The 12,705-nt window shown below is 39.1% G+C and overlaps 1 protein-coding gene across 2 annotated transcripts in view; it reads right to left on the bottom strand.

Moving 5' to 3' along the window:
* LOC124789921 (soma ferritin) overlaps nt 1–12,705 on the bottom strand; it is a 68,525-nt gene that overhangs the window by 30,446 nt on the left and 25,374 nt on the right. For both annotated transcript variants that reach the window (XR_007016188.1, XM_047257441.1), the window contains exon 2: nt 11,969–12,193. Coding sequence is in view for 1 of the 2 variants with exons in the window: in XM_047257441.1 (XP_047113397.1) it covers nt 11,969–12,193 (225 nt within the window). In the remaining variant the exon portion in view is untranslated. The remainder of the gene's footprint in view (nt 1–11,968; nt 12,194–12,705) is intronic.

Genomic DNA, 12,705 nt, shown 5'->3' with positions numbered 1-12,705 from the left:
ATTATCTAATGGTAAGACAGAAATTTAGGAACCAGGTTTTAAATTGTAAGACATTTCCAGGGGCAAATGAGGACTTTGACAACAATCTATTGGTTATGACCTGTAGATTAAAACTGAAGAAACTGCAAAAAGGTGGGAATTTAAGGAGATGGGACCTGGATAAACTGAAAGAACAAGAGGTTGTACAGAGTTTCAGGGAGAGCATAAGAGAACAATTGACAGGAATGGGGGAAAGAAATACAGTAGAAGAGCAATGGGTAGCTTTGAGGGATGAAGTAGTGAAGGCAGCAGAGGATCAAGTAGGTAAAAAGACGAGGGCTAGTTGAAATCCTTGGGTAACAGAAGATATATTGAATTTAATTGATGGAAGGAGAAAATATAAAAATGCAGTAAATGAAGCAGGCAAAAAGGAATACAAACATTTCAAAAGTGAGATCGACAGGAAGTGCAAAATGGCTAAGCAGGGATGGTTAGAGGACAAATGTAAGGATGTAGGGGCTTATCTCACGAGGGGTAAGATAGATACTGCCTACAGGAAAATTAAAGAGACCTTTGGAGATAAGAGAACCACTTGCATGAACATCAAGAGCTCAGACGGAAACCCAGTTCTAAGCAAAGAAGGGAAAGCAGAAAGGTGGAAGGAGCATACAGAAGGTCTATACAAGGGTGATGTACTTGAGGACAATATTATGGAAATGGAAGAGGATGTAGGTGAATATGAAATGGGAGATATGATACTGCGTGAAGAGTTAGACAGAGCACTGAAAGACCTGAGTCGAAACAAGGCCCCAGGAGTAGACAACATTCCATTAGAACTACTGACGGCCTTGGGAGAGCCAGTCCTGAAAAAACTCTACCATCTGGTGAGCAAGATGTATGAAACAGGCGAAATACCCTCAGACTTCAAGAAGAATACAATAATTCCAATCCCAAAGAAAGCAGGTGTTGACAAATTACCGAACTATCAGTTTAATAAGTCACAGCTGTAAAATACTAACGTGAATTCTTTACAGAAGAATGGAAAAACTAGTAGAAGCCGACCTGGGGGAAGATCAGTTTGGATTCTGTAGAAATGTTGGAACACGTGAGGCAATACTGACCCTACGACTCATCTTAGAAGCTAGATTAAGGAAGGGCAAACCTACGTTTCTAGCATTTGTAGGCTTAGAGAAAGCTTTTGACAATGTTGACTGGAATACTCTGAATTCTGAAGGTTTCAGCGGTAAAATACAGGGGGCGAAAGGCTATTTACAATCTGTACAGAAACCAAATGGCAGTTATAAGAGTCGAGGGGCATGAAAGGGAAGCAGCGGTTGGGAAGGGAGTGAGACAGGGTTGTAGCCTATCCCCGATGTTATTCAATCTGTATATTGAGCAAGCAGTGAAGGAAACAAAAGAAAAACTTGGAGTAGGTATTAAAATCCATGGAGAAGAAATAAAAACTTTGAGGTTCACTGATGACATTGTAATTCTGTCAGAGACAGCAAAGGACTTCGAAGAGTAGTTGAACGGAATGGACAGTGTCTTGAAAGGAGGATATAAGATGAACATCAATAAAAGCAAAACGAGGATAATGGAATGTAGTCGAATTAAGTCTGGTGATGCTGAGGGAATTAGATTAGGAAATGAGACACTTAAAGTAGTAAAGGAGTTTTGCTGTTTGGGGAGCAAAATAACTGATGATGGTCAGAGTAGAGAGGATATAAAATGTAGACTGGAAATGGCAAGGAAAGCGTTTCTGAAGAAGAGAAATTTGTTAACATCGAGTATAGATTTAAGTGTCAGGAAGTCATTTCTGAAAGTATTTGTATGGAGTGTAGCCATGTATGGAAAAGAAACATGGACGATAAATAGTTTGGACAAGAAGAGAATAGAAGCTTTCGAAATGTGGTGCTACAGAAGAATGCTGAAGATTAGATGGGTAGATCACATAACTAAAGAGGAAGTATTGAATAGGATTGGGGAGAAGAGAAGTTTGTGGCACAACTTGACTAGAAGAATGGACCGGTTGGTAGGACATGTTCTGAGGCATCAAGAGATCACCAATTTAGTATTGGAGGGCAGCATGGAGGGTAAAAATCGTAGAGGGAGACCAAGAGATGAATACACTAAGCAGGTTCAGAAGGATGTAGGTTGCAGTAGGTACTGGGAGATGAAGAGGCTTGCACAGGATAGAGTAACATGGAGAGCTGCATCAAACCAGTCTCAGGACTGAAGACCGCAACAACAATAAGGTTTACTCTAGCTGACCCATAAACAGGTTTACATAGGATGATGCCTTGCAGGTGCCCATGGCTGTGCTGCAGGAGAGATGGCTGTGTCTTATGATAAAATTAGGAAGGTGTATGAGGAATTAGGTAGTGGGTTTGGAGTATGAAGGACATTGGGAGAGGTAGTAGTCAATAGCACAAAAACCATGGGCATGAGGGATGTTGGTGTAGAGGGAAGTGGCCTCAACAGTGATGAGTAGGGTCCATGGGGTAAAGGGATGGGGATGGTGGAGAGTCGGTGAGGAGAGTGGTTGATATTTTCACATGGGATGCTAGATTTTGTGCAGTTAGTTGGACATGTTCGTCAATAAGGACCAAAATCTTTCAGTGGGAGAGAGAATAACAAAATAATATGTGGCATCCAGGCTTGTTGAATTTGTGTGTGTGGATTTTTTTTTTTTGGGGGGGGGGGGGGGGAGCGTATAAAAGGCAAGTGTGGGAGGTGTCCTAGAAAAGAGGTTCTGGGAAGAGCATAAGGCTTTAAGCAGCAATTGAAGGTTATTTTGGATTTCTGGGAATGGATCACCCTATCCTTATTTCTTCACACAATGTCAACACCTTCTCTCCCATCTGCTTCACCTGATCGTCCTCAACCCAGCATGCCATGTACCTGGGCATTACATTAAACACCCCAAACACCAACAGTACTCACATTTTGACACATCCCTTATAAACCAAAAAATCCCTGCCATACAGCCCAGCCACCTGGGAATGGTATACCTGGAGTGACAAGGACTCCCTTGTCCAGAAGATCTCACAAAGGCCTTCACAGAAAGACTGTATCCACCAGACCTAGCCCGCAAACCAATTTCCCATCCTGTATCCCCCCCCCCCCCCCCAAGAACCAGGTACAGACGAGCACCCCCTTGATTACCCAACAATAGCATCCCAGACTGAAACACATGGACTACACTCTTCATCAGGGCTTCGATTATCTATCATCAAGCTTTGATATGAGGGACATTCTAACCAAAAGCCTTCCCACCCCTCCTAAAGTGGTGTCCCTCACCCACTCAACCTCCATAACACCCTAGTCCACCATAAAGTATGTCACTCCCAATCCAAACCCCTTGCACAGTGATCATATCCCTGTGGAGGACCCAGGTGCAAGATCTGCACAATCCACTGACCCTACACTTCCAGTCCTGTCACAGACTTATCCTAACCCACAGAGGCTGTGCCACCTGTGAAAGTCGTGTCATATATCAACTCTACTCAATCATTGCAAAGCTTTTTATATTGGTATGACTATCAACCAGCTGTCCATCACGATGAATGGCCACCACCAAACTGTCGCAAAAAGCATGGTACAACATGCAGCTAAATATGACATGCTAGATTTCAATGGCTGCATCAAAACCCAGGCCGTCTAGATCCTTCCCTCAAACACCAGTTTTTCAAACTGTACAGATGGGAGTTATCTTTAGGACACATTCTCCACTCCCAAAATTAGCCTAGCCTCCACCTACGATAAACTACCATCACCACACCCTCTACCCAATAGTTACAATCCCCTCTCCCCCCCCCCCCCCCCCCCCAATCCTATCACCTCCATGTTCCATCACTCTCACTGTACACCCCTCTCTGTCACCGCATCCAACAGTCTTTTCCCATTTCTGCTTCGATCTCATCTTCTGCTCCACCCATTCATCCACAGCCTCCCATCACTGTGCCTGGCAGCATTGCCCGGCCACCTTGCAGTCCCTCCTCCCTCCACCTGACAGCATTCACCCGTACCCTGCTATCCTCCTCCCTTCCCTGCCCCACTTCAGATTGCTGCTTTCATTCAATGCAACAGTTGCAGTCTAGCCAGAGCAGTTGAAGACTTCAGACATTTGTGCATGTGGTGTGTGTGTGTGTGTGTGTGTGTGTGTGTGTGTGTGTGTGTGTATGTGTGTATGTGTGTATGTGTGTGTGTGTGTGTGTGTGTGTGTGTGTCCATTTCTTTACTGAAGAAGGCTTTGGCCAAAAGCTTGTGTGCAACAGTATTTTCACGGTGCATGTCTGCAACTCAATGTGTCATCTTTAAGGTGAGCAGCAATCTATCCTCTTATAATTGCAAATGTTAGATCAGGCATAAAAGCAGAAAGAGAGTAAAATTAATAATGTGAAATGTATTAAACTAAACTTTCAATAGCACGCGCACGTTCCAGGTGTAGACGTATGAAACTGGAATTTGGTTGCAATAATTACACGTCTGTTGTTTGAAACTGAAAAACAATATTTTATTCAAAATAATCTCCATTGCTATTTATACATTTCTCTCACCTCTCCAGCAGGCTATGAATGCCATTCCAAAAATGCAGTTCTTTTCAAGCGAACCAGTCAGCAAGCCATTTTCTTACATTTTCATATGAACTGAAGTGTTGTTCATCGAGAGCATGTCCCACTGATGCAAATAGATGATAATCGAACTGAGCCAAATCTGGAGAAAAAGCTGCATGCCCTAGTATTTCCCAACTGAATGCCTCAATCATTTCCCTTACCATTTTTGCTGTGTGTGATGGGGCATTATCATGGAGGAATATGACTGTGTTGCCTTTTTCATATCCTGGTTGTTTTTCACATACTGCTTGATTTAAATCAATCATTTGCTGTTGGTAGTGATCAGTGTTAATGCTTTCACCAGATTTTAGCAGCTCATAATAGACGACACCCTTATGATCCCACCAATCACAGAGCATTGTCTTCTTTCCAAAGCGATTTGGTCTTGCAGTAGATGTCAATGGTTTGTTTGGATTCACCCATGATTTACAATGCTTAGGATTCTCAAAATATACATTTTTCATCACCTGTCACTCTTAGATGACTAAATGACTTTCTTTCGTATCTGGCGTGCAGCATTTCACAAGTGGTCTTTTGATTTGCTTGCTGTCTTTCAATCAGTTCATGCAGTACCCATTTTTCGACTTTCTGCACCTTTCCCATAGCTTTCAACCAATGAGAAACAGCTTTCTGCATCACATACAACTGTTCCACAAGTTCCTGTTGAGTTTGACTATCATCATCATCCAACAAGGCCTGCAATTTGTTGTGTTTGAACTTTTTTGGTGGTTTAAGTGCTCGACATTTCTCTTGCCAAAATCACCACTTTGGATTTTTTTGAACCACTCAAAACACTATGTTTTCCCAAGAGCATGTTCACAGAAAGCTTCAAAAAGCATTCGAAGCAATTCTGCAGCAGTTTTTTTCAAATGATAACAGAAAACCAGTGCTGTCCACAAATCCTAGTTCATAGGCACAAAACTTGACATGTTTACAAGTGTGAAACAGATACCGATGTATGGAACTTGGGTTACAATATGTTGACATTCATCATCATCCATTACAGGATGCAGATGGCACTGCAGATGCGGTCTCACGGGCCCTACACCAATGGCTAGCATGATCTATACGGAAATTTCAGTGTCATTCTTCTACACCTCATATCAACTGAATATGCAACAGGTCTACAAAAGAGAATGCCTACACTACACTTGCCTGTCATCTTTTGGAGTATTGCTCTGCAGTGTTGATCAGCATAAGACAGGATTGACAGTGATTTTGTATTATTGTGAACTAGGGGAGAGTGTGTCATGGCTGTGAATGCGGACTGGGGTGGCAATCATTAAAACAAATGTTTTTTGTTGTGACAGGATCTTCTCCTGAAATTTAAATCACCCACTTTCTCTGCAGAGTGACAAAATTTCTGTTGGCATGCTCCTACACAGTGAGAAATGACCATCATCATAAAATAAGAGAAATCTGAGTTTGCACAGAAAGATTTAAGTGCTGGTTTTTCCTGCACACTGTTTGAAGCTGAGCAATGGTGAAGTAGCATGAAGGTGGTTTGACGAACCATCTGCCAGGCAGTATATGGAGATGAACATTGTTCAGAAAATAAAATGTCATCACATTTTTTCATGAATATTTCCTAGAGCCCTCAAAAACCACACTGTTAAAAATTGGGTAGAACAAATTACAAACACCACTGTCATTACTACATAGATTTTCAAAAATGATTGAAAGAATAATATGTGAAACATTCAGATTTACTGAATAAAAATAAAAAAGCAAATCTACTGAAATTGTAGTATATAACTTTCTGAACTTGGTTCTAAGTGCCACAGGCAATTGGAACCAACCTGTGGACTGTTTCTAGATCTTTCAAAGGCCTTTGATGTTATCAATCACGATCTACAATTCACTATATTAGACTGATATAGTGCTCAGGGAATGACCCATGATTGGTTGAACAATCTGTTTGACAAGTACCGAAAGTGTGTCATGATGAAGCAGATCTTCAGCATTAAACTGAAGCAATGTAGGAAAATTGTTCTGTGATAACTGTTTTGTAGTGAATGACAAAATATAATCAGCGTGGATGACCATCAGTCACTCAAGAAGCAAAGATTATACAGGGTGTTTATAAATGATTATCGAGGTTTTAACGCTTTATAATATTTATTACATTAAACTTACAGTTATAAATGATATGTCAAATGAAAGAGTAACTGTATGTTTAATATAATAAATATAATAAAGTGTTAAAACCCCGATATTCATTTATAAACACCCTGTAGTATAGTAATATAATTTGGGAACAGCAGGCTTCAGGAGGGCTTTCACTGAAATTCTTAGGAGCATGTATAGACAGTCATTTAAGACGGGAGGGTTCTGAATAAATGTAAACAAAGAACTAAGTAAATGTTGCTATATGTTACAAATGCTTAAAAAATACTGCACTATACAAACACTGTTGTTATATGCATATTATTTCTCATACACAGTTTACCGAAGTACGAGCTTCTATTCCAGGATGATGAAAGAATGGTACATAAGCTTTTAAACTCCAGAAGAGACCTACAAGATTCATAAAAGTTAGCTATGTAGGGAAATCTTGACTTCACAGTTTAAGCAAGTAATACAAACATTACAGTCAACAGCTTCTACAGCTATGATGAATTTATGAAAAATCACATTAAATTAAATATAATTAATAAGATATCTACTTTAATTTCCCAGTGAGATATGATACAATGCTGTCGGTGATAGTACAGCATAATGAATTACAGTGACGCACAATTATAATTGGAATGCTCAGTTCTTTGGATGCTAAATAAATGCAATATAATATGATCAAGAGACACTTGACAACATTTACAATAGAATAGATTGTACAAACTACCAGGCAAACACTAAGCCCTTCCAAGGTACAGTTGGGCAGAGCTTAGCAAGAGTTATCACATTGGCTAAGTATTCAATAAAATCCATCATTTCATAGTAAAAATCATCTTTTATCAAGTGCAGGACATCACAAAATTAGACGAAGAACATAAAACCTCTAACTCAAAAATAAAATATATTATTCTGCTGAAAGAAGTATGCATTTTTCCTCTTATTCTTTTAAGGTCTGCAAGCTTCCAAGTTGGAAACAGAAAGGGCGTGAAGTGTATTAAGCAGACTTAACAGGGTGAGTAACTTTAAGACTGTAATTACAAATTAGTGACAGTGAGCTTCCAATTGCAACTGTATTTAACTTTAACCTACCCATTTCTATTTTCAACTTCATTAACATAATTAGCTGTTTAATGGATCTAACATCTGACACTTTTACCAATGGAATGCAAATTTTGTTTTTAATGATCATATCCTGAGTGTCCTCTGGCTGGAGATTCAAATAATGAACTATTTTACTTCTGGAATATTTTGCCCAAGAAGAGGCAATCATCATTAAACCATACAGTAGAGCCACATACCTTGAGAAATGTAACTGCTGTAGTTCCCATTGATTTAAGCAATGCAAAAAGTCCTCTTCAGGTTATGCAGTATTGATACCAGGGCACCAATGATGAAGTAAATGATATCAGTTTCAACATTTCACATGCGACCGACAACAGTGTCAGACTTGCTATTTGCAACCATTAGGTCAATATGTACTTGTTAATCTTACATCACAGTATTACATCCAGCTGTCATAACCATTTTAGGTGTGTAGTCATGCTATTTGTTGGAGAGATCTCCACTGTTGTCCCACACTGTCATACTGCCAAGGGATGACTATCAACAGTGCTTGACTACAGCTGCTAGACTCAAACATCATCTTACGGTATATGGTGTACCATCGCCAGCATCGTGTGGGAAATTGAACTTTATCACATTATTATGAAGTGTTTTTTACAAATTGGACTTCTGGGAATACAAATGTTCCTTCAACCTCAGTGTATTTTCTTGTAGACTTTAATTTTCTCAGATACAAGGCACCAACAATTTCAGTTGTATTAATGGTTGATGGCCAGTACATACTTTAACCACACAAAAGTTAAAAATTATCAATATACTGTAGCACAAAAGTTTATTTGCTGTAGGTTACAATAAATGATGACAAGGTATTAACCCCATCTGTGCAACACTGCTATGATATCAGTGACAGAGCAGTATTTAGATATAGCCAGTTTTAAGGACAACACAGTGTACCAAAGATATAGGAAGCATTTCTTAAGATCAAACAGCAAAAACAACCATAACTCCAGGAAAAACAATATGAATAGGAACTGTAATGTGGCTACAGCAACATCAACTCCATAAGTATCCTCACTCCAAAGTGGCCCCACCCTACCTGCCACAGCCAAACAGACTATTCTCTACCTTGAACAGCAACCACCGGCAGCGGAGTTCATCTGCAGCATGCCTGTGCCATCATCTCATTGCAAGACATTATTGATGCTGCTTGTGGGTGCAACTGCGTCCTCACATGTTGTGGACTGGAAGCGTTTCAGAGGATAGACAAGATTCCATCCCTCCCCTTAGCAGGAGCCTCCTGTCTTCACTCTGGATGAGTTCATGAATAGACTAGTCCACTACAATGACCACTGGGTGCATTTGGTATCAAAATGACAGTGTGCATTTCAGTGTGCTGAACAAATCAGACAGACATACTTACAATGGACAACACAAATCCAAGACAGTTTACATTGTAAATTCTCTCTCAGTGCAGAAGGTTATGGTAAATCTTATGCACACAACCTCATATGAGACAGAGTGATTCAAAACATACCTGACAAAATCTGGATTGACACCCTCTAGTTATCAAACCTTAGCTGGGAAGTCCCAGCCATCATACGATCATTTGAAATAACACAGCCAGCCCAGTGTAGTTCGTGTAGGATGACACATCTAATACATGTTGCCTTCACACCCACAACAAACAGCCACCCTGTCAAACATCATGGACTAGCCTGCCTCACCAGCGATGAAGGGAGCTTCCCTCCTACACTGGGTGCTTTCACTGCCACAGCTACAATGCCTGCCCCCCCCCCCCCCCCCCCCACATCCCCCAACCCACACCACCCCCTTGCACACTGTGACATAACAGAAGATGGACTGAAAGGCCGTCATCACCAATGGAGGTTGACATTTTCCACACAATGCGTGACAGGTGCCACAATTAGCAGTTAGGGGTACATCTCCACATCACTACCCAAGTGGTTTGCAGGATATGCTTCCTGCAACCACTGTAGAAGGACAACAAAGACAGAGGATGAGATGGTCAGATGAAGTTAACCAACACCTCATGTTCTGTTATTACCAAGCAACAAACTTAGGAACCAACACAACTGGATACAGATCACAAGTATACACAACATTTATTAACAGATACCCAGAATTAAAATTTTTAACAGAACAGCGACTAGCTGATCAGATCTGTGTAAAAATCAAAAAGACTAACAAAAATGCTGAAAACAGAATTGACAGCAAGAAACAAGACAAAAGGTATAAATACTTATGCTATACCAATATTGACCTACTCATTTGGAGTAGTGAAATGGAGTAACACAGACCTGGAAGCACTCAATAAAGTTACACAATCACAATGCCACAAATATAGAATACATCACATACATTCAGCAACAGAAAGATCCACATTAAGCAGAAAGGAAGGAGGAAGGGGATTTATCGACATAAAAAACCTACATTACGGACAGGTACACAATTTAAGAAAATTCTTTATAGAATGAAAAGAAACTAGCAAAATACACAAAGCAATAACTCATATAAATACATCGGCTACACCATTGCAATTTCATAACCACTTCTACAACCCTTTAGATCACATAACATCAACAGATACGAAGAAAGTAAATTGGAAAAAGAAAACACTACATGGCAAGCACCCGTATCATCTAACACAGCCACGTATCGATCAAGACACATCCAACATATGGCTAAACAAAAGGCAATATATACAATGAGATGGAAGGATTCATGATTGCAATACAGTATCAAACAATAAACACCAGGTATTACAGCAAGCATATTATTAAAGATCCCAATACCACAACAGATAAATGCAGACTTTGCAAACAAATAGAAACAGTAGATCACATCACAAGTGGATGTACAATACTAGCAAATACAGAATACACCAGAAGACATGACAATGTAGCAAAAGTAATACATCAACAACTTGCCATACAACATAAAACTAATAAAACAACACGTTCCCACATACAAGTATGCACCACAAAATGTACTGGAGAATGATGAATACAAATTATACTGGAACAGAACCATTATAACAGATAAAACAACGCCACATAACAAGCCAGCCATCATACTCACCAATAAAAAGAAGAAATCAACACAACTAATCGAAATATCCATACCCAATACAACAAATATACAGAAGATAACAGGAGAAAAAATTGAAAAATACATCCAACTGGCTGAGGAAGTCAAGGACATGGGGCATCAGGATAAAGTTGACATTATACCAATCATACTATCAACTACAGGAGTCATACCACACAGTATCCACCAGTACATCAACGCAATAGAGCTACATCCAAACGTATATATACAACTACAGAAATCTGTAATTATTGATACATGTTCAATTACCCGAAAGTTACTAAATGCAATGTAACATATACCGTACAGTTAAAAGGAAGTCACACTTGATCAAGGTCCGCGTCACTTTCCATTTTTAACCAGAAATAACGTCTGAGAAAGGAAAGAAATAATAATACTCTGCTTACAGGTACACTGGACGTACCTTTCGCAAGGACAAGGGGAGATAAAGATCAGACTTATCTACTTGAAAATGAGCTGCTCCTTTACTAATACGTGTAGGCTCTATTAAAAAACACTACTTTTTGTGAGTAGAAATTCACATGTGGAACATGAGTTGTCTAGAAAAAATATTTACGGTTCACCTTTCAAATTAACTTTGCTGTCTGTCAATCATTTTCATCATTAGATTGATGAACCAAAATGTCACAGCATAATTCACCTTTTTGAAGGAAATGTGATAAAGCAAATTTATGGAAATGTTCCATTCACTGCTACAATTTTGGACATTATAATTTTACTTTTAAGTGTGCTAAATGAATTGCAAGAAACTTTCATACAAAGAAGTTGTTAGTAAAATGGCTGACACTTTTAGAGAGTTGTCTACAAGATGAACAAGCACTGAATTATTCTCATGACACACTTGTGTAATGAAAATTTTGCTTTCTGGAGAATGTAACTGCACACAGTACTACTCTGCATAGCATTACCCATCAAAAATTTTCACAGTTTATTAACAGACTCAAATGAATTGCATAACTGTCTCACATTACCATCTTTCATTGCAACAACACTCATGGATAAATAAGTTATGTAACTTAACATTATCATAAAATTGTAGAATCAGAGTTGTTCAGATGTTAGCTGACCTGGTTTACTTTTTTCTCCAGCTGCAATGCTTCACGCATTGCACCTTCTGCTGTTCCCCACTCGTTGTAATCTGGAGCATTAATACAGCTGAGAACAATTCGACCTCCACGCTTATTCATGTATTTCATAAACTTTGTAGCATGCTCTCTTTCTTCCTCTGATGCTTGCTTAAAGTACTTGTGTAGACCAGGTAACGCAACATCATCACGATCAAAGTAGTAAGCCTACATGAATGCAAAATTACAATTAAATTTTTTTGCGGAAACTACTATTTGAAATCAATAATATAAGTCATTGCTGGATCCGAAAAAAAAAACCAGCCACCATCTGGCAGAAAAACAAGCACTATGCTTCACGTAAACTGAGGCAAAACACACATTATAGAAGATAAATTCATTAATTTCACTGCACTGAGAGAACCATAAAATCACTGATATAATTTTAATAGCAAATGAGGATCAACAAGAACATAATATTCAAGTATGAATTTCTTTAAGCTAATACCTTGAGTAACCATTCATTCATTCATTCATTCATTCATTCATTCATTCATTCATTCATTCATTCATTGTGTTCCATAGATTCCAACACAAAGGATAACTATCATGAATGAGGAATAAATCATTGAAAATTGCATTAAAAATCAGTTATTAAATTGCCACAGGCCTGTAAATCTTCTATTTGCACTGAATCTGGCTAAATATAACATAAAATCACAGGGGAGCTGCTACTTTGG

The sequence above is a fragment of the Schistocerca piceifrons genome, chromosome 3 (genome assembly GCF_021461385.2).
Source record: "Schistocerca piceifrons isolate TAMUIC-IGC-003096 chromosome 3, iqSchPice1.1, whole genome shotgun sequence".
Taxonomy (NCBI): domain Eukaryota; kingdom Metazoa; phylum Arthropoda; class Insecta; order Orthoptera; family Acrididae; genus Schistocerca; species Schistocerca piceifrons.
The sequence above is the reverse complement of the archived record's forward strand: the minus strand, read 5'-3'. Positions and strand labels throughout refer to the sequence as shown.